The sequence below is a fragment of the Aythya ferina genome, assembly GCF_964211825.1.
Source record: "Aythya ferina genome assembly, chromosome: 15".
Classification (NCBI taxonomy): Eukaryota; Metazoa; Chordata; class Aves; order Anseriformes; family Anatidae; genus Aythya; species Aythya ferina.
The window spans coordinates 8,170,268-8,192,555 of record NC_140314.1 but is presented as its reverse complement, the minus strand read 5'-3'; the positions used below and the strand labels follow the sequence as shown (position 1 = coordinate 8,192,555).

Here is a 22,288-nt window from a genome sequence, read left to right as displayed (position 1 = left end):
ATGACCCTGGAGACAAATATAGAGTGAACAAGTCAGAATTCAACAGTATTCATATTTTCAGTCTTATCCGATATCATATCCCTAATATTTAACAGGATTTTGACTCCCTAGCAGTGAAGATGCAATCTTACTAGCACCACCAAATGTTCAGTTTTAATGGGTATTAATTTGCAGAAAAATTAAATGAAAATTCTACCTACCTGTCCAAGTGACAAACGTACATGGTTTTGCTTCTGAAATAGAATTACTTGGAGTATCTGAACTGAATACAATTTTCTTCTCCTGTTGTATCTTTTGAATCCATTTCAAAAACTGTGATAAACAAATGTTTAGAGGTACCCCTTCATCGACTTGATTCTTTATGAAAGAGAAGAAGAGATGTATGTGTTAATATGGACTGGAATTCATTTGAGGCTTATTTCTCCTTAGCTCTCTTTAAAGGTCTCCACAAAATAGTAGTAAGCAGCAATTTTAACTTCACCCAGAACAGCACTACACCTGCGTTATGCCGGTCAGCTCCGTACAGAACTCGGAGAGCACGGGATGCTCCTGGGGCTGGACGTAGGTGTGGAACTCCGCTTCGATCTCTCCGGTGGCGGTGTTCAGCAGGACTGCTGGAAATTCAACTGCGACAAAACCAGAACGAGACGGGGAAGGAACAGGCCAGAAAGGTTAAAGCTGCTCGCGGAGGTCATTCCGTCCGCGTACACACGGGCCGAGCCGTCAGCGGAGGGCGACCAGGCGCCGAGGGCCCGCTGGGCCGCCACTCACTGATCTCGGGGCTGTGGCGCCGCTCGCCCCGCCAGCAGGTGGCCTCCAGGTCCACGACCACCAGGTGCCCGAAGCGCTGCTCCGCCGTCACCGCCGCTCCGCTCCGCGCCCGCCCGCTGCTCCTCGCCAGCCCCAGCTGCCTGCGGGCGGCACCGAGCTCCCCTCAGCACTCGCCTCGCCCCGCTCCCGGCCTCCCCTCCCGGCGCCCTCGGGGCCCGCACCTGGCCAGGCGCTTGGTGGCCATCCCCGCCTCAGCGCGGGCCGCCGGCCGCCATTTCGAGCTTCCCGCCGGGCCGCGGGCGGAGCGGGGCGGAGCGGGGCCGCGGGGCGGGGCTGGCCCTGAGGAAAGCTCCGGCGGCCAGGAGCGGGGTCATGGCTGGCAGCGGCTGCGGGAACGCCTGCAAGAGGCCCGCCGAGGCTGATGGCACCGCGGAGGGGCTGGGGGCGGTTCGGAAGAGGAGCAGGACGGAACGGGGCGGCCGGCACAAGGCGAAGGTAGGCGGCCGGGGCGGGGAGCCTCGGGTCAGCCTGAGGGGCTGGGGGCCATGGCGCTGCGGGTTCCTAGCGGGGGTTTGGCCGCTCAGCCTCACAGGCTGGCGCCTCTGTTTAACTTCTAACCCGGGCCTTAAATTGCACCAGCACAGCCCAGGGGGCAGGCTCTGCCGCAATTACCGAGCACGAGGCTCGGTAGCGTGCTAGGGAAAACACTGCCTGGTAGCGAGGCAGATACCCGAGTAAGCCCCCTGCGGGATTCCATCTGTAGTGTTGGTTGCTTGTTTGTGCTTTTTTTCCTCATTTTTTCTTTTCAGCTATGACATCAGTATGCCACAGTGTCTTTTCATTAGGTAAAAAAGAGTATCTGTAAAAACTGCAGGCCAAAAGAGCGCTATTAGAACAGGGCAGATGGGTAATGGAGGCCTCCAAAATAATGTACCTGCTTGCTGGCCAGCTTGGGAGAACTCTTGATTTTAGGATCATGGCTTAAAGAGCTGTTGTGCAGAGTTGTGCGGTAGCGTTCATTTCATCTCATCTAGTCTGATGCTTTTTTCCTCGTATCTGCCTTGCATAGTAACGAAACATTTTTCCTGTAGAGGCCAGCAGATCCATCCACCGAAGCAGATGACACAGTGTAAATGAAGTAAATGAGTTTCAACAGAACAAATGGCTACATATAACTCTTCTATAAATGCCCAAAGCTCTACAGCAGGGAGTGGGTGAAGGGGTTGAGACTATAGCACATCATATTTGAAAATTAAGTAACCTTAAAAGTCTCCTTACTATATATGTCCTCACATGTTCGTTGTTACAAAATACATCTGTGAAGTTAGAGGACCTGGGTTACTGAAACACTGACAGTGAATTTAATATTGAAGTGGGATCTGGAAAGGAACTTTTTGCCCATACTGAATGGAAGAGTTATTTTACGTGTAGTTGATTGCACCTGAGTGGTAAATAGTTTCCTTTTACTGTATAATTGACTACATTTTCTGCAAACTTATGTGATCACATGGAACTTTCTTTACTGGCATTTTCCTTTCTGCAGGAAAAGTCATCTCGCTTGTCTGCAGCTTTATTTGGTGAGGACTGTGAAATCAGCCATGACCAAGTTTATGAGTTGTTAAAGTATGCAGCTTTGGGAAAATGCTACAATGTCACACAGCCCAGGTATAACACTTTCATATTTGGGAATCAACCCTGTCTTATGTCCTCATATGCTGTGAAAACCTATCTAAAGGCATAGGCAATGCTTGTTTTAGAATCCTTGCAGCACAGATGCCATAATGACAGACTGTATTGTGTAGATATGGTTCTTGTTAGACTTGGCTGGAGACCACAATTTCTCCTCTGATAAAAATTCTACCATTTCATAGCTTTGCTTCGTGTAGTTACCAAAAATTAAACAATTTTTTGTATAAAAAACACACTGAGAAAAAAAAATATGTTAAAATATTAATGCAAAACATTTAATGACAGATATAATTGAAATGTTTTCTCTAGAGTGTTTTGGGAAGGACAATTTAATCACTGCTCTTTTTCGGGGCGATTTCTCAGCAATGGAAGTGGGAGGCTGAGGAGTGTATACAACCTCGGATGGCATAAATATGGTGAAATATGATAAAGCTAAAGGCCAAAATGCTCCACTTTGGATTTTTACTGTCAAAGAGAAAGTGATTTTGTGAAGCTTTCATTTTGATGAAATGATTCCATTCTTCAGTTTGATTGACTAGACTGTATCACTACAGCTGAAGTTACTTGTATGTTTCATATTCTGATTAATATAAATGAGGTGGGTAGGTTATGACTTGAAATGGTACTGTAACAGAATTTTGCTACAATTCATTCTTTCTGTCTCTCATGTTATGTTGCTTCTAGGAATATGTGGCTGGCTGAGATAAGCTAGAAAAGCCTCTTCTCATTGAAGTCACTTGGCACTTTGCCACTGACTGACCGAAAAGCTGGGTTGGCGCCAAGTTTGTTTTTAAGAGTGTTTGATGATTGTTTTGCTTTGATTTCTTTTGTTTAATTGCAGCTGGTGCCGTATTTATCACCAAAGCCACCTGGCAGGGGTTGTGGTTATTGTTCTACATGAGATGAGCCAACTCCATTTCTACAAATTCTACTTACAGTTCAAACACCTCAGAAAAGTGTTCCAGCATGTAAGTCCCCAAGCTATATTGATGTCTGCTAAAATTCCTGCAATCCTTAAAGCACGTCCCAATGATTATTGCTGCAGTGAAATTATTGTCTTTCCAATAGGAAGAGTCTGCCTTTTGACTCCTAAAGCAATGAGAGGATCTGTTAGTGGCCTTTGTAAGCCCAGAACAAAGACCATGGCTTTAATATTGGAAGCAGATTTTTCAAGACTTAGGTCTTTGAAGCCTTACCAGGTGAAATGTGCATACATTGGTGTTTCAGCCCTCTGTACTTCCAACATCTTCAGGATGCCTGGGAGATTGAAAATACCTCGGTTGATTTGAAATTTACTTTAAGCTATGAGTGAGGAGAATCTCAGAGTTATGACTGATTGAAAAATCTCACTCTGACAATTTACACTTTCTATCAGATTTCTTCCATTTCCCAAAAGCATTATTCTGAGCTACAAGCAATGTTTTTGAAGGAAGAAAGAAGTGCTTTGATTGGAACTTCTAGAGAATTCTCTCTGAACTGCAGCAAATACAAAATCACAGCTTAGCTGGAAAGTCTGGAAGTGCTTTAGTTTCTATCAATTAAAGTCTGAAACTTGCATTTGCAGTCATATCTGGGAAAGCAAATCTTTCCTTAGTACAAAGAATTCTATAGTGTGCGTCATCATCAAAATGTTTGGTTTGTGTTTTGTTTTGTTTTCTTGTGAAAATGCCCAACGTGCTTCTGCTACTTTTTTTAACCACCTTTCTCTAAATGTTATTGCTGTGGGGATAAAGAGGCACCTTATATACTTGACATTTCTGCTGTGATTCAAAGTTCCTAAAACATCTCTTTTTTTTCTTTTTTTTTTTTTTTTTTCTCTCCAGAGATTCACATTACCACCTTCTTCAGCCAGCTTCCTAGCCAACCTGTATGGAGAAGGAGCAGATGCGAAAACTCAAAACAATGCACAAGGTATCTTGGTTGGCTTTGCACCATCCGTTTTAGTCACAGTGATTTGCTTTCAAGAGTAATTTAATAGCTTTGCATGCTGTGCTACCCCAACATGCTGCTATGCTAAACTTGTTTACAAAGGAACAAGTATAATAGCCAAGAGGCTAGTTCCTCTAACTAGTTCAGTAACTCTCTGTTGGACTTACTGTCATAAGTATATGCAAAAAGAACAGAAAACCTTAGTAAGTTTAACCCAAAATTCTGATGCTTCGTTATCCATTTTGTGGTTATTTTATTGTAATGTATATCTAATAATAGATACACGGATATAAAGTAGATTCAAGCTAAGATATTACTCATTTGCTCGTAGTTTTCTTTGTTATGCTGAGCTGCAAATCAAGGTAAAGAATAGGTATGTTGACAACTGATCTCCTATTTTTACACTCTTTATAGAGGTGATTGTAATCCAACGGGCTTGTACAAAACCCGCAAGAGACTACAATGAGAACTTCACTGAAATTGTTAGAAGTGTAACAAAGAATCTTGAATTCCAGTCCTAAATGGGAGAATGAACAGCTCTTACTTTCAATGTATTGACAAAGTCCTCTAGCATCCTGACTGTAAACCTACTGCACAGTCACAGATCTGAGATGTCAGGTATATTTCTCTTTAAGTGCAATCTGCAGGGAATCACCTACAAAATAATTAGACTTTATACAGCTGTGGATTCTGGTGTCAGTTTGCTTCTTTTTGAGCCACAGAGTGTCTTTTCTCCTAATAATACTTTGGGAAAATAATTTCACACAGAAAGTAGGAAAAAAGAGAACTTTTACAGCTTACATAACAGATGACTGTGCTGTCATGCTTATGAGAAAAGTGTTCTGTTACTGAAAGGAATGTGAGACAGACTTGTGACGTGACTTGCTCACAATCAGCTAACTGCCAGTAGCTAAACTGGGAGTAGGATTCAAGTACCCTGTCACACATCAGCATGTATCATTTATCCTTTTATATATATATATATATATATATATATATATATAAAGTATCTTATTGTTCCACGTAGTGTTTAATTGTGAAATGGTGTAACCTCTTAGTGTGCATGCTAATGCAGAAAACTGCAAGTAAGGAGTGCTGTCTGAACTTGACAGGTGATTCTGTATGTTACAGGCTTGATTTCCACTAGCAGTGGATGTATTCCTAAAAACTCAGACTTGCAATGTGATCCCATCATCCGGAAATACGGAGAATCAAAACAAGGCCTTACTAGGTACATTCTAACTTTAGAAGAGCTGAAAAAAAATGATTATCCCATGAAAGGTCAGTTTTTTGAGGTTTTTGCTTGGTTGGGCTGGGTTGGTTTTTGTTTGCTTTTAATTTTGCCAGTTAATGATATGCCTGGTCATGTAAGATACATGACTTCTGTTAGAAGAGGGAGGTCTGTGTCTTGTTCACAGGTGTCTTTTCATTTTAGGCTCCCCTGGATGTAAGGGTTATGTGCATACAGAGTGTGATCAGCAGAGGACGGACAGCAGCCCCCTCTTTGGTCTGGATTGTGAAATGGTAAAAATAAATGTGTGACCTTACAAAGCATTGTCAAGCAATCAAGCTCCAAGCAGCTATTCCAAAATGAGCCAGGCACCCTGGGCATTTATTAAACCATGTATTAATAAATGTATTTATATATATATATAAAATATACAATAGATGTATTAATACATCTGCTGCCAATCCCTTCAGTGATGGTACCAGTGTTAATACAACCACAGGAAGGACTCAGAGTTCTCCTCCAGAGAACTCAGTTACATGGTGGTTTTCAGAACAGCATCTGGAACTGCCAGGTCCATCACCAATGCTGCAGTAACTCTCCTTCTCCCAGCTCTCCCCAAAGCTTGGGAATGCAGAGATGTCCCTGTGCTACACCTTTAGCCATCCCAGTTCTTTCAGCAACGTGCTGTGGTGAGGATTCCTCTCTTAGTGCAGTTCTGACCTTGCAGAGATGCCCCATTGGCATCAGCATTGAGTGACTAACAATGTGATTTGGGCCCTACTTTTAAATTCTATTTATCTTCTCTGGTGAAGGTGCTGTCAGTTGCAGCCCTGCAGTGCAGAATACAAACTGATTCTGTGAAATCAGCACTTCTTTGTAAAGGCTATCTTTGTGTTGTGCTTGCCTGTGTGTTCGCTGTGTTTATGGTGGGCATTTAACAATTAAAACGAAGCATGCTACAGCATGAAGCAAGCTATAACTGGCAGATCTCTAAGTAAAGCAACTCCTTAGCAGTGATGCTGGCTGTAGCCAAAGCAGATCTCAGCTAAGGTTGTTGAATGGCAGCGTTGTGCTGATTCAAAAGCTGCCTCTGCTTTTTCCTGACAGTGCCTGACTGCAAGGGGGAATGAAGTCACTCGTGTCTCTTTGGTGGATGCACAGGGTCAATGCCTCTTGAATGAACTAGTCAAACCTGAAAGCACAATAGTGAACTACCGCACCAGGTGAGTCGTACTGAAGTGTCTTATCTCTTCAAGAGCTACAAGCCTTTCAAATCAAGCCTGTAACACAGGACCTTGCAGAAGACTCTGGTCTGTACGCTTGTCTACTCACCAATGTCTACTGCATTGTACTTGGTGTTAAGAATCTGGTTTGTGCTTTGTGGGTAGAATAACCAACATTATGTATGCACTCCCTGCTGTGCAGTGCCCCTGTGTCTAGACAGAAGCATTATCATTCTGCAGTGTTCTAGGAAAAGTTAATGATACACAGTACAGGTTACTCTTTACTTCCAGATATAAAGTAGGACACAGGGTGAGTAAGAGTACGGGATTGCAGTCTGGGTCTCTGCTCTCTAGCTAAGTTTGCTCGTCTGTAGAAAATGAACAGTGCAGGTCATAAACTCACTTCAAGCTCTAGGGCTGGGCTCAGTATTATAACAAAAGAAGGCAAAATTCAAGCCACGTCTTCTCCAAGACTTTGCCTGCATGTTTCCAGGAGGTGAAGTGCCAATTCCCTCAGGTTACTTGGAAGCATTTCCTTCCATGTCAGCTTTGCAATATTTCCTTACCTGTGCTATCTGATGCTAAGAACTGCATCACTTAAGTTATGCTTGAAAAAGAACAAACTTTTGAAACAGATATGGTAACTGTAGCAGCTTAATATTTGTGCAGTATATCCTCTTATGTTGGAATGCATTTAAGGAAGCAATAAATCGCATTCTCTCATTTGTTACACTGGGTTCTTATTTTACATATGCTGCTTGTAATGTTCTCCAGTAAGTGCTGTTGCTGATGCACAGCTTGTACTCCTTCCACTTTCTGTTTTGAAGATTCTCGGGAATCACAAGGAAGATGCTGCTTCCGGTGAAAACAAGATTGCCAGACATACAAAGCAGACTAAAAAAAATACTGCCGCATGATGCAGTATTGGTGGGTCATTCTCTAAATGCTGATCTCCAGGCTTTGGAAGTGAGTATGCTTTTAAGAGTATTTTTCCCAGAACTGCTGTTCGTTTCAGGTCTGAAAGTTCAATTTTTTTTTAATCAGTAAGCACTTGTTAGTTGCTTTTCATTATGAATAGCCTTATGGCTGTAAGGATTTAAAAGAGAAATACTCCCCTTCCATCTATAAAACCTGCAAGGTGCTGTTCAGAACCCAAAAGGAAGAAGCTTCACCTTTCTGCTTCAGCCAGGTGCTTTCGATCACTGTCATGGGAAGAACTAAAGTCCTTCCTGTATTGAATTTAACCGGCCAAAATGCTTGAGTCGTAGTCATTCCAACCCCACCTTGGTCTTCCCAACAGAGCATTAGAAAGGAGATTTGGGGCTGTTTCATGGTTCCCATGTGTTCTCTTGTCTGAACCAGTTATCTGTCAGTGACAAATAGGCAACTGAAATGAAAGGCCAGAGGCACAGATAATGGAGTCACTGCCCAATTCTATGTGAGTGCTGTTCTTAATTAAACTGGTGATGTTTTCTCTCCTCCAGATGATCCACCCTAGTGTTATTGATACTTCACTGCTTTTTGCCAGAAATGAAGGTCGAAGATTTAAGCTAAAATTTTTAGCCAAAGCTGTTTTAGGGTAAGATTATTTTTGCATTGTCATGGAAAGTATTAGAAACTGTTATGGGGGCTATATGGTCCTGCTCTTCCACCAGTAGGATGAGAATTTTTTTCCTTCTGATAAAACTCAAAAGGAAGGAGAGCAGGCTGTGCAAACAGACAATAAAGAGGAGTTTACTGTGTGCTTGAAACATCAGGCAGTGTCATAAATTGGCTTATCTTTGAGCAAGCAGGGATGCTATGACACAACCAGTAATGAGCTCATTTGTATGTGAACCACAAAACTAGCTTTTCTGCACTTCTACCACTATATGAAATTGTAGAGCAGCAAATGAACTCTGGCTCACATAAATGAGATATGTTGCAGTTATCTAGAAAGAAAAGCTAACTTATAGAAGTATAATTTACTGACTTAATCATGTCCCTTGCTATGCTAGCTGTCATAGCACATCTTAACAATCCAGCACGCACCATTTACTCTGTAGCTCCAAACCTCACTGACTTGGAGGTTGCCTCCCTGCCTGTGCATTGGGTCATTGGTCAAGGAAAAAGCAAAATTAAAAATAATCATGCCTCAGAATACCAAGTATTACTGCTGCTTCTGTCAAACCCTGTAAACGGTGTTTTGCTCAATGTTGCAAAAATATTTCTTGCAGTAACTTTGGGGAATATTTCACAAGAATACTGCTGCACAGAATTGAAATCCTTTTTGGAGAGGGGAAAGCTATTTTGCCTGAAAAGGACCCAATTTAGAAAAGACGAGATGTTGGTCAGTATGGAAAAACAGATAACCTGCCAGTACACCTAATTTTGATGCCCTAGGAAGGAGATCCAGTGTGACCAGAACCTTGGTCATGATCCTACAGAAGATGCAAGAGCTGCATTGGAACTGGCTCAATTCTTTATTGAGCAAGGACCAGCAAAGGTAGCTATATCTAATATCTTTAACAGCAGAATATACAAGTTGTGTATACGAAGAAAAAGCATTCTTGCCCATCCTCTTACTGATTTAAAAGAGAAATCAGGCTGATCTTGCAGAGGGGCATTGGGGGAAGAAAGATTCAGACGCTTGCAGCCTACAGGAGTACCTATCATTTTTTTTCTAAATAAAGAAGTGAGGACCTCGTATGTTTTGGCAGGAGGTTTTTTGAATCCCCTTGTACTGTTGGTTTCTTGAGAGGATGTTTTGGATGTGCTGGTTGATGCCCTAAGTGCTGCATGCTTAAAATGACAACAGAAAATAATAAGGCAAAAAATGAATGTTTGTCTTTCTCCACTACTGTGGAATGTGCCTAGGTGACTCATAGAGAAGGCACATGCTATTTGGTTAGCTACAATTAGTTGAGATGAAACCAATCTACTCATCTTCTTCCTTCCACAAGGTAGCAGAACTAAATTTGGAAATGCTGCTGACAACTGAAAGACTGACTGAGGTGTCACAGAACAAATCTGCGTTACAGCCACAAGGATGTAGGGTCCAGAAGCAGTCGAACGATCCTCCGCATCTATCCAAACCATGGTAATAAGATTCTCAGATATGCATGTTTTTCCTTTGATCAAATCCTCAGTGAAATCATAGAAGTATCTTATGTTTTCAAAAGCCACCAGTGCCTTCAGAGAGACACAGATAATTGTAGAGTAACACTGTAAAATTTTCAGAAATAGTATCTTAAATTTCACAAAGCATTTTCCAGGCTGCTTTTGATCTTGAGGGCAAGAATATTATTTAAGATTTCTTTAATGAACTGTGTCATTTCTCAGTGACAGGCACTTCCTTACATGCTTTTAACTCAGCATATCAATAACTACTATGCATCACAGCTTTTTTTCTCTCCGCTAGTTTTTTAGACTGCTTGCAGGTGACTGGCCAAAAACCCCTCCTTTTAGGCAGACAAGAAGTGGACTCTTCTGGCCTGTGTCAGAGTAACCTAAGCACTTCAAACAAACAGGTGAATGGATTTGGGTGGGTTGGTCTAAGCAAGCTTCAAAGTAGTTTGAAGTTCTTGTTCTGGGGGTGGGTTGATGAGTCCTATTTTAAAAAGCTGGCTGACGGTAGCGTTAGCAATAGTGTTAATACCAGGTTAGCTAAATCCATTTTCTTATTTCAGAAATAAGCTTTGATCCTCTATCACCCTCTCATGACTCACTAAAGAAGAATTTCTGCCTGAGGGCTTCCTTGGACAATAATGACAATTAAAGTGGAGAACTAAATTCAAGAGCTTTGTTTCTGATCTTTTGCAGTACAATTACCTTGCACCTCTTTGAGCCATATGTACTCTTTTCCTCCTAGATTCTTCAGAGAGCCTTAGAAGATGTTCCCCTCTCCACATTCAGTATCGTTCAGTTCAGTTTGGGTCCAGAGTACATTGCATCTCATCTTCCTGCTGGATTTTGTGAGAAGGTACCTCTTTTTTTTTTTTTTTTTTTTTTTTTTGAGCAAGACTAGTCTTCATTGCTCAACTTGGAAAGAGACATGTATGCTTTGTGAAGTTCCTTCTCTAATCTGTGTTCCCACAGGTGAGAAGCAAGCTGACTGACATGCTGACAATTTATGCAGGTCCTTTTGAAGAAAGTTTCTGCCTGAAGTCTGTGAAAAAAGAATTTGGGAAGTGTGGACCAATCCAGTCTCTGACAGTGGTAACGGAAACGTACCAGGTGAGGGGCACTCAAGGCATTCAGTTTGACAGGCAGTGAAGTCCAGAGTAACCTCTAGGATAGATAGGGATGAGAACCACTTAAATATCTTTTTTTGTCTCTTGTGTTTTTTTCTCTGGCTGCTTAGTCATGAGCTACAACAATTCAGCACATATAAAAGCTGCTGCACACAGCAACAAGAAGCATAGCTGATGTGGCATAACAATGCTGCTCAAGCTGAAGAGCTTTAACTGAGTACTGGTGAAACCAAGATGATTTTTGTTCCTCTCAAGAGAATTGATATGCTAAGGCCTTTAGTGGCAAAACAAGGTTGCTAATAATTGCCAAGTTAATTGAAGGTTTTTTAAACAGCTACAGTGTATGGAGTGTTACCTGTATTACCCACCCTACCCTTTTTATATGCTATTAAAAAAAAAACAAAAACAAACAACTTACAACAAGGGGTAGGGCTAATGTGTATTATTCATAAATCTGAAGTGTATTATCTTGTTTCAAGCCCTACGTCTGTATCCAGTATGAGGTGCTAGAAGCTGCCCAGCTTGCTGTGGAAAGCCTAGATGGAGCTGAGGTAGCAGGTTCCTGCATTAAGGTAAACAAAGTAAATAGCAAAAGCCTAAGTTACATGTAGCACAGGAATACTGACTAATATGTCACTTCCTAGTGCCTACCCTGAGCATAGAGTCTGGGCGAATCCTGGCTGGCTGTGCTGTTGCCATCTCCCTGTCTCTAGACAATTTAGGGCCACTGGCAGAAAGGAGATGGCAGAAAGTTGTTGCCCTCTTTCTTTGCCATCTGCCAGCAGAAAGGGTTAGAAAGCGTTCTGACCTGGCAACTGTGTCTTAAAAATGAGGAGCTGAGTAACAAGGTGTTAAAATGCCACATACATAGTATTCTTAATTGTCCTGCATTACAGACATGTTTTTCATGACTAATTAATCTATCCTTCCTTAATTACATTGTTCACGGAAGGGAAAAATAGCTAACAGTTTTGGCAATTGGACAGAATCACTTAAAACAGAAGCTCAGAACACAGGGCTGCTTTGGCTGATGTGCTGTGTGTGTTCCTGTTGGACCTAACCCAGGTTCAGAGACCTGTCACTGCTGCAACGCTGGACTGTGATGTTCTGATACAGGAACTAGAACACGATATAGAAAACGAAGGTGTGATTTATGTGGCGGGTCTAAAGAAGTCATTAAGCGAAACAGACTTGCAAGAAGAATTCAGCCAGTTGGAAGGCCTGGAAACTCTGTTCCTGCCAAAGGATCTCCAGAGTGGAAGGCACAGGAACTGCTGTTTCCTCAGTAAGTAGCTTTGCCATGCAGCCTGGTTATTTCCTTCAAATAAGCTTGTTCAGCAGTGCTGGGAAATTCAGTGACACAGCAAGAGCAACTGAACCTCACATCTGCTCCAAGTGACAGTATTCAAGATACTTGGGTGAAAGCACAGCTGGCTACTGTGAAGCTTTGCACAGACATGTAATCACTTCTAAAAAATGAAGAGAACAGCCAGATGAGTGGTGTTGCATGTAACTGGCAGTTCTGTAGTCTGACACTTACCTGTTTGCAGGATGAGCATCTGCTTACTGCAGTGATTTCAGTGTCTCATTCCCTTTAACCCTCTACCTTTTTAGCACGGCCCTGCAGGTGCCAAAGAACAGGGCATCATAACTGGCAAAGGGTGATCCCTTTCTTGTCTTTTCAGAATTCCAGACATCACAAAGTGCTGTGGATGCCCTTGAAGTTATAAACAGCTGGGCTGTGAAGGGCAGCAAGTTAAGAAGTAGGAAGGCACTTGCTTCAGGTCACCTCTGGAGATGGATATGGCAAATGAATCACAGCAGTGGGAAGCAAGTAGGAAACAGCTTATGTGAGAAGACGGTGCCTCTATCTGACTCTGTGAGTTTAAGGCTATGCTGGCGTTTGTTGCAGTTTGTTAGCGAGGATAATGGCATGGAACTGCCTCTGCCCTGGGAACCAGAGGTGGTCACTGGGAGGCGGCTTAGGTACAGAGCTGTATGTAGCAGTTGGATCTTCTGCTGGTGCAGAGGCTGCCATGGCTCAATTTTCATAAGGCAGCTTGGAGATGTAAATCCCAGGAGATAACGTGGCATTAGTGGGGTACAGAATAACTGAAAAACAGCCTGGGCCTATGGAACAGTGAGTTCCACAGAGGGGAACTGCAGCCTCCCAGCTGAGAGCACGCTGGGCAATGCACAGGTATAGGGAGGCGTATGGAAGTCAGAGAGAAGCGACAAGTTGTATAGCCTACAGGAAAGGATAGATGTAGGTGCAGCTCCCATTTTTAGTGGAGGAAGCTGCAGTGCCATGTGAGTAGGGTGTGTGGCACTCCCTGCAGCTGGGCTGTTGCACTTCCACAAGCTATCCAAAAATAGAGTAGCCCCTTCCATCCCTGACACAGCTCCAGGGTCAGTCTCTGTATAAACACTTTCAGATGTGATTGTTACATATTTGTAGAAGAATAGGGGATTTCAATGCTTGTATTCTGTTACACAGGAGCAGGATCTAAGGAAAAAGGTGAAGAAGTTGGACCAGATTATAAAAAAGCTTTATAGAAGTCTGCAGAAGAATACCTTGTGCGTCGTTCTCTTCCCTGGAACAAACAGGTAACTTGCCTCTCTTTTGCTAGGAGTCCTCCCCTCTCCCTCACTACACCGTCCTTGCAGGAAAGACATTTAAGGAGGGAGAGAAACACACTTCAGAAATTCTACTAGGTGTTGGTAGTGTTTTATATATGGTCAAGTTATTTTGTTAACAAAATTAAAATCATACCCCTCCCCCTTCTTTCCCCTGCACCATCTACCAGTTCTCTGGTGGTACCCTGCCTTATATGCTTCATATCCTTACCATGGATCAGGGATCCAGGTTAACTCCATTCTTCTGTCAGGGCTATAAAAGCATGATTTGGGGGGGAAAAAAAAAAAACAAAGAAAAAAAAAAAACACTGCTATCTTTCATAAGAAAGACACAATTGTTGAGTTGGACCTCAGAGGTAATAGCAGGGATGCTTCCATATGGGGTAGGCTCCCTTTATTTCCCAAGGGCCCTGAAGTGCCATGGATGGCCAGTCCCTGTTTAATTATTAACAAGAAAATTGAATCTTTCCCAGGCAAGGCCTTAGTTACTAAATATATTCTTAGTTCAGCAGTCTCCTCTCAGTTCTCTAAGTATTGCTCTTCAGCCAGTCAGACAAGGGTCACATCTATCCCTGTCTTTTTGAAGTTCATCTTCAACAGAAGGGGCACCAGGCCTCTGGGGAGACATGAGCCAGGCTCTGCTATAGAAGCAGGGAACCAGAGCAGCAGCTCTTTTGTCAGGTTCCGCAGCCAGGCCCAGCTCCCCACTCTTACCTGCAAAGCTTCCTGAGGAGAGGACATGTGCTGCTGTATTATCTTCTTGACCACCGTCCCTGCAAGGGGGGAGGCATCCCAAGCCCGTTTGGGCTCAGTGCCTGTGACAAGCTATTTTAGCAAGGGTGCATCCCAAAGGCAGCTCTTGGCATGGCCCGCTCTACCTGGGCAGTTGTTGGTAACGTCAATTTCTTTTCCTTGAGAACAGATCATTTAGCTGGTTTCCCATGACACCAAAGAATAATAGCATGCAAAATGAGACAGCAGCAATTCTTCCCTCATTAGACAAATGCTGATTGAATGTAGCCCTCTACAACTGGTTTCTTGCAGAAGCGTGGTGTCAAATGCTGCTTCAGCATAACTCAGCCATGTCTGGGACAGTTTGGGAAAAAGGGTGCACCCTCTCAGGCCTGGAAGAGGTTTCTTGCCAACTGAGGCTCCCAAATTACTGTTTCCCAGAGGAATGATAGTTCAGCCCAGGCTTCTTGTTTAAAAAGAATGATGACTCATGGTTGGCTGGGAAAAAAACAAAGAACAACCTTGCAGTTTTTCAGTGTGCTGACACAGGGGGTTCCTGGCTCCTCACTGCTAGGCCAGCTAACTTTGCTACCCTGAACAGAAATAACATCTCTTGTTTATGTTGCAGCATCCATGGATCGCAGTCTGGCCTTGGTCTGATGGGAATAAAAGATAATGGAGGGAGCAGTGCTTGTTAAGCTGCCATGTTTTTAAGCAATCTTTTGTTAAGATATTCTTAATTACTTTAAATATTGATGTCTCTGTAAAGACCCCCTTATCATAAGAACAATAGCCTTTCACTGTATCTTTTATAAAGTCTAAAAATAAAAGCTATTCAAACCATCTTAAAAGCACATTAGCTTTCCTGTTAACCCTTCTTGCTGTAGCATTTTTCCTGGCAGTGACCTAGGCAAGTGCTGGAGGAAGAGCTGGGGGCAACGTAGAGGCAGTATTTTTGCAAAAACCCCAATCACTGTTGCTCTGTGCTCTAATTCAGCAAGCTGGTTCCTTGGAGGAGCCTGATGGATGAGCTGGGTTGTGTTCAGTAAAATGTTGGAGGCCACAAACCAGTAAGCTAAGCTAAGCTAATGTAGTACCTATAGCAGCTGCTCAACAGTTAAAGGCTCTTCTTGGGAACTGCGTGGATCTCTGGAAATGTGCTGTGCCAGCTCCTCAAGCAGTTGCTGCCTCCTTTCTGGGAAAGTACTGTCCTTAGTCCATGGAAAGGAGGAATGGGTGATTCATCCTTTTTGGACAATCTCCACTTTCTCTTCCTTCCTTAACCACCTTCCAGCACCCTTCAAAAAAAAAATTCTACAGTGGCTGCAGGGGGAGGGACAAGGGCCCTTTTGAGGGACACACATACCTGTGCAAACATCACAGGTGGTTTCAGGGGGCAGCTGGGTGCAGAGCTGCTGTAATAGTACATGACCAGCAGAAGGATGCGATGGTTTACAGCCTGAACAGCTTCAGCTGTGTGCTTTGCAGCCACTGCCACCTAGAAATAAAGGCTGACCATCTCTTGGTAATAAACTGAATTTGCAAGCACAAGGATGCCTAGGTAAGCTTTGGGCATTGAAAAAAAGCTAAAGGAAACATTTGTTACAAAGTTTGAGACAAAGGATTTCTTGGGATGAATTGGAATAGGCTAAGATAATTTTGAAAGAGTTATTACTTAGACATGATGAACTACAGCTGACAGAATATCACACCCTCCTACTTTCGATCCCAAGTTTGCTTTGCACAGCTCTTGAGCAAAGAGCCATTTATGGCTGCATGAAGGAGCAGGCAAAATAATAGCGGGGAAAAGTGAATGCAGTGTTGTTCAGAGGCAGTACTAGTGAGTGAGTAGGAGATGCTCACATCAGTGTTTCTCATACCTAGAATTTAAAGCCTTCAACACTCCTGAAAGGAACTCTCTTATTAAACATGAATGCAGCTTTTCCTTTTTTTTTTTTTTTTTTCCTTCCTCCCTTTTAAAACCATAATGTATCCAGGCCAAGTGAGCCTGGCAGCCTTAGGCTTTAGCTGTTGCAAACAGGCATGAGTACACTGACGCTGGTGGCAGTGTCACTATACAACCAGAACGGTGGCCAGTCCTTCATCCCGCACTGCCCTGCCCTGCTGCTTACCTGAGCGCAGCAGAGACCGCGGTGTCAGCTCGGTGAGCTGGCCCCTGGGGTGAATGGCAGCCTGACCTGACCTCTGCACTCATCCCTCCGCAAGATCACCCTCCTGTTGTTAAGACTGTTGACATCCAGCAGCTCCTTGTAGACACGTGCGCTGCAGCGTTGAATGACACCAACAAAAGCAGCTAGGGTTCAGGCCATACACTTAAAAATGATGTGGTCACATCCCAGCAAGGACTGAGAAGCATTAGTAAGCATCCAAGAGTCCTGTTTGAGAAACTGTATTACAAATAAAACTAGCAAGAGTCCTATTTACAGTCATGAAAAAATAATTATTTTTTTCCCCTTTTAATTGAAAATGTAAAAAGGACTTCAGCTTTAAATAAGACATTTTTGTACAAAGCTTCAGCACAAAAGAGTGAACACCAACGTGTCATTATGTAAACACCACAAAGTTACTCATTTGTTCAGTAACGCACGGAACAACGTGCAAGGTCCCTTTCCAGTGAATTAGGTTTCTCTAGCTGCTCCCCACCCTCCCTCAGACATTACTGGAATACAGGAAACCCAGAACCTCTGGAACATTACAAAGCTGCAGTAGTAAGGATACATGGTGACTAAAGGTTGTTGGGTTTTGGTGGTGGTGAGTTATTTTTCTTTAAGGGCTTGGTCATTTAAATATACAGAAGTACAATAATCTCACAGGTAAATGAATGGCAGCCTGGATTAGAAAAAGCACCAAAATATTTAATATACATCTGGCACAAACTCCACAAGAAGTCAGTAATGGACAAACCAATGCTTTGCTTTTAAGTAAAGAAAAATCTCAGACTGCACTTAATGCTTTTCAAAAGGGACACGACAAGAACATTGCACTCAGGATTGCTATCAAATAAAGACAACCTCCTTATTACAACCTATTTGCATTGTGCCTTAGATTGCACGTTCTGTAAGATGCTGTTTCCATTCTGTTCCAGACAATGGTGAGCAAAATTTGATACACAAAAAGTAACTGTAAAGCAACAAAGCAAATGGGACTCAGTATAGATGCATCATCTTGACCTTCTCCCACTTTGTCCCTAGCTTGTTTTTTCAAATTTGGCCACATCCCTTTACAAAAAGGGGCCTACATGAAACAGAATTTACTCCAGCCATTTTCAAGCATTACATTTACACAGCACTTGGGAATGTGCTGTCTAGAAGAGGAAGCATGGTTTGCTCCACGACAAGCAATACATTCATCGTTTCCCAGCGTGACAGAATCGGATCACACACGGTATCTATTGGAGAGTCTGAAAAGGCAAAAATCACTCCTGACACGGAGAAGAGCAGATTTGATCCTACGTACCCTTGAGGGTCTACTGAGGAACCGAGGGATTGGTCAGCTAGCTGTGGTCACATGCAGGTCAATGAAAGCTGCACAAAGGTGTGCTTTCACCGTTTCCTTTGTTAGTTACTGCTCTGGGAGCAAATATACCATCAAATTGCATACCTGCCATAAGGGGTGACAGGACTAAATTGGGGCTGAGATCCACAAGCAAGTACTCCAAGAAATCCAGCTGCATCAGCTCGCCCATGCTGACAGTCACCTCCCTGCAGCCTGTTAATGACTTGCAGTTGCTTCATGCCCTCAAGACCAGCCAGTACAGCCCCCGGAGCCCCGGGTTAGGCCCTAACCCTGCACGCTGCAGCCACTTCTGGAACCCAAGACATTCAGGAACCAACAGCATGAGGCCACCCAGCCGCTCCTACCAGCCCATTTCCTCTTCAAAAGACTATGTTAAACTTGCAGATAAGAAAGTAGAAATATTTTAAGATAACTGTTTAACATGACTAAAAAGTCACCGCTTCAAAATATTAAGCACTATTATGCAAAGCCCTCTAACATTTACTACACGGGGAAGTATAAAACCAGCAGCCAGCCTCCAACTCCACTGCCACCGCACGGAGGTGCCACGTGGGCCCAGAGAAGAGCAAGAGCCGGCAGCTGTAACTGCATAAAACAGTGACATTCAAGTAAACACACTGCTTCCACAGCAGGCAACCTTCAGGCCAAATATAATTTACAAGGAGGGGGGGAAGGAGGGGGCTACAGCACGACCATGGGAGACTAAGGTATTTTGTCTGTGTGTAAAATGATGCGTTGTCCAGAAAGGGCTCATCTGAAGAGTGCAATTTCGCAAAGACAGGAGCTTTTTAAAAATAGAAAAGTTGTAAGACCTCCAGAACCTGTTGCATTTAGAAATTTAACTACAGAAAGACTGAGGATTGCAATAGTAGTGCGGGCCCACTGTAATGTCAGTGATTTAAGGCAAGCTGTTAGCAGCACATTCACGCTCCTTTTACCTATCATCTCCAGTCCCTCAGGCTCCTGAAACGCGAGCCTGTACACATAGTGCAAGCAGCCCCTGCCCAGCGCAGCCCTCAGACTGGAAGCAGCAGCTTGTGGCAGCACCTGCTGCAGCCCAGCTATTTTGCTTTGTGTAACAGCAGTTGTGCTGTAGGCTCCTCCAGGGAGGAAAGCAAGGGGTGCAGCTGGGTGGCAGGGAAGAGACACCACCTCACTGCATTAATGAGGAAAAAACAGCACTGGAACCAGCCCAGCATCTCCAATGCACTTGGGAACTCTCCAGCCCTGCTCTAAGCATATCATGAGGAAGATGCTGCCCTCAGAGGGGGGGTGGGGGGGTGGGGGGAACACATGCGTGTTGCCCTTACACTTTTGCAGCCCCCAATTTTTTTGGCTGTTACCAGTACAGCACAACATGGAACAAGCCATTGTATTTTTCACCAAAGGAAAAATATGCTTACAGCAGAGCATCAGGTGAGTTCCTGAAGTTTTTCAGGGGCAAATGAAAAAGTGACATGGCTCCCTCCTGGGGAGCAGCTGCTTCACCTTCAATGTATTGTCAGTGCAGGCAGCCTGAGCAGGAACATGAAAGCCCCTGAGCCACACCTGGTGTAGCTCCAGCCACTCTACTGCACTCCAAAACTAGCACCCGGAGGACTGACACTTGTTTGCAACTTGACTTCGCTCCTTTTCAAAGGGGAGAGTGCATGCAGGTTAAGCAGTATACCAAGAAGCATGGCATATAGATAATACTTAACTTGGGTCAATTAAAAAAAATCTTACTTACCCAGGCATAAAATCCTGGGAGAAAAGGATGGTAACCTTAAACTGTTCAAGTCTAAGAACAAGAGGTAGAGATACCTATGTACTTCGTGGTGAAGCAGTTACAGCCTTCCGGGTTATAATCTCACATATGTCACTTCAGCTGACAATCAAAAAAAGAAATATTCAATCTTCAATAGTCCAGAGAGAAAATTTTAACACTGGTGTTTTGGTTTGCACACAAAATTTAAGCAGACACGTAGCTCTTACTACGTATGCATTTGAAAAAATTAAAACCGACTCAATATTTATGTTCTGCTCTATACTGAAATGCTACCCTGAAGAACTTTGAGTTTCAGGTTAAGCATCTTCCTTCTCAATATGAAAGGCTAAATTCACATGCACACATTTTGAGATTTGGGCACTCGATTTATCAAGGATTTCAAAAAAAATAAAAAATAAATAAAAAAAATCACGCTGCAGAACACAAGGCTACCAGACCCAGAAATTCACAATGACTATTATTTTCCAATGAATGGGAATGATGTAACCTCAGCCAACAAATTACGTCAGGCTGAGGTGGCCATTAACTACGCAGTGTTTAAGTTCGCTGTTTTGTTTTTTTTAAACAAGGCTTAGAAGCATAAGGAAGATACTCATGCTGACAGCATCATGAAAACACCAAGGTCACCAGTCAGTGCATAGCCCTGCCTGGGGACGCAGGTGACAACAGGCAGTACCTGTCCTGGGACCCACAGGTTCTTCAGGCTCTGGCAGACACGCAGGGAGTCAGCCAGCACTCACCCAGGCATGGCCACCACTGCCTGCAGCAGCCCGGACGCCCCGACAGCCAGGCTGCCACTCCAGAAGAGGGGCAGCTGCTGTTCACCAACCCCAAAGTCACGTCTCTCCAGCAGAGCAGGGGAAACGCCTTTCACGCGCTTACACGTGCTTGGCTGCAAAGCTGCCGTGGTTCAGAGGCTGATTCACGAGCAGAGCTGCTGTGCCAGCCTCGGGAAGTCGGCACTTGTCACGGGGTGGACCGAACTGCCACAGGCTTAAGCTACCTGATTCTCTGCCACACCTTCATTTATTTTTCCTGTGGTTCTTTCATTACAATTGCACAGTATTAAAAAGCTATAGTTCTCCATATGGAATAGCACCAGCAGCAAGTAAATTCATAATTAACGTTCAATGTCAATTAATTTACTCAGTCACATTTCATGGCCAACTATAGGCAGAATCTTTCAAATCTTCACATGAATCAATAAATAGACCTAGACCTCCAAAACACACCCCCACAAAGAATTGGCACAGCTGAGCCTCCAGTTAACCTGGGAGCCAAATTTAAAGGTATTGCAAACTGTAACACTGTGCAAGCGGTCAGTGTTCTACCAGGGAGTACAGTTCACAGAAGTTGCATTTCTTTGCGTGTAAGGGAAGGCAATAAAATGCCACGGTGTGGACATCAGACCGGTTTTCCAGTATATTACTAAAACTATCTATATCATTACCTAGTTATTTATCCCAAGTTGCAGCAGATTCACTACATGCATCAAGTTTTCCAAAGTGTATTCTAATAAAATAAAATTAAATAACTCCAATGGTTTCAAGGACTTCAGCATCACCACTCACTGCAGTCCTGTGACCTACGCATTACAGACTTAAACTACATGAGAAGGGAGAGAGAATGCACTTGGCCTGTTCCACAGATATTCACAGCTTAACCATTAAACAAGCAATTTTCAGAGGCTCCAACATAGCTGAAGACATCCCAGGAGCACGTACAACACAGCACTGCCCCGGCACTGAAGAGCACAGGTTGCTGTAGCTCAGGACCACAGCCGGACCAGGCAATGCAGCGCGGGCCCAGCGCCCTTTAACTTTTGCTACTGCAGCAGAGCTGCACCTGAACTGTAGCTCCTGGCTCAGGAGTTTAAAACAGACACAGGCCTGGCTTGTGTTCTGTAACTGTACTGTAAATAATGAGGTTAGACTGAAAAAAAAAAAATGGTTTGTTACCAGGTAGATATTTTGGCTATTTTTGCACGTATTTTACCCAACAGGCTGGAGTTGCTCCTGCTGGGCTGGAAGAGCAGCACAGGAGCAAGGCTTTCCTCTCGGACTGAAAGCACGGGGCAGGAGCTGCTGAGAGGCGGGCGTCCTTCCTCCAAAGGGAAAGGAAACTTTCCCTTCTGTATATTCACCACCACTGTCCTGAAAAAGAAACTGCATTATGTTTGCTGCACTAAAATGTCTAAACCTCGCCATGCTATCAGTTCATTTCCTTACTGCAATCCACATTCAGGCCAGACAAACGCCTGCCTTAAAGGTCTCAAGCCCCGATCCTTTGGAGCTGCTACAATTCAGAGACAGCTCAGTAACAGCCGCTGCCACATACACTGGGTATCCGTTTAACCAGTTAGTTGTCACACACTGAACAGTTTAAAATTCCCTTTAGGAAAAAGATGAAGTGATGAACAAAGCATTTAATAGCTGAATGAATGAGTAGTCTCAAACTTAATACAGTCATTTACTGTCAAATCAGGTCTCCATCTGGAACTCTTGCTAACAAAGCAGCCTCTGTTGGAGATTATTTTTTT

The 22,288-nt window shown here is 43.6% G+C and overlaps 2 protein-coding genes across 6 annotated transcripts in view; one reads left to right on the top strand and one right to left on the bottom strand.

Moving 5' to 3' along the window:
* ERI2 (ERI1 exoribonuclease family member 2) overlaps positions 1-22,288 on the bottom strand; it is a 26,918-nt gene extending 4,630 nt beyond the window's left edge. Inside the window, exons 1-6 of one of the 3 annotated variants that reach the window (XM_084536662.1) lie at positions 21,745-22,288; positions 3,657-3,717; positions 1,706-1,856; positions 772-911; positions 499-626; positions 201-357 (exon numbers count right to left, since the gene is read on the bottom strand). In XM_084536662.1, the coding sequence (XP_084392788.1) occupies positions 201-357; positions 499-626; positions 772-911; positions 1,706-1,749 (469 nt within the window). In that variant the 5' untranslated portion in view covers positions 1,750-1,856; positions 3,657-3,717; positions 21,745-22,288. Of the gene's footprint in view, positions 1-200; positions 358-498; positions 627-771; positions 912-992; positions 1,083-1,705; positions 1,857-3,656; positions 3,718-21,744 lie in introns of those variants that run through there. The other 2 variants (XM_084536663.1, XM_084536664.1) reach the window with 2 other exon arrangements.
* REXO5 (RNA exonuclease 5) lies at positions 1,008-15,295 on the top strand. Of its 3 annotated transcripts, XM_084536658.1 has the most exons (19): positions 1,025-1,266; positions 2,315-2,436; positions 3,302-3,428; positions 4,284-4,371; positions 5,521-5,670; positions 5,825-5,913; positions 6,728-6,843; positions 7,671-7,809; positions 8,328-8,422; positions 9,226-9,328; positions 9,786-9,922; positions 10,244-10,352; positions 10,694-10,804; positions 10,921-11,058; positions 11,555-11,647; positions 12,141-12,360; positions 12,761-12,954; positions 13,573-13,682; positions 15,073-15,295. In XM_084536658.1, exons 1-19 carry the CDS (start codon positions 1,144-1,146, stop codon positions 15,140-15,142), a joined length of 2,334 nt encoding a protein of 777 aa, XP_084392784.1. In that variant the 5' UTR covers positions 1,025-1,143; the 3' UTR covers positions 15,143-15,295. The 3 variants fall into 3 exon arrangements, with proteins under 3 accessions (XP_084392785.1, XP_084392784.1, XP_084392786.1); XM_084536659.1 differs by lacking the exon at positions 11,555-11,647 and having other exon boundaries at positions 1,008-1,266; XM_084536660.1 differs by lacking the exons at positions 1,025-1,266; positions 2,315-2,436; positions 3,302-3,428; positions 4,284-4,371 and adding an exon at positions 4,806-5,007.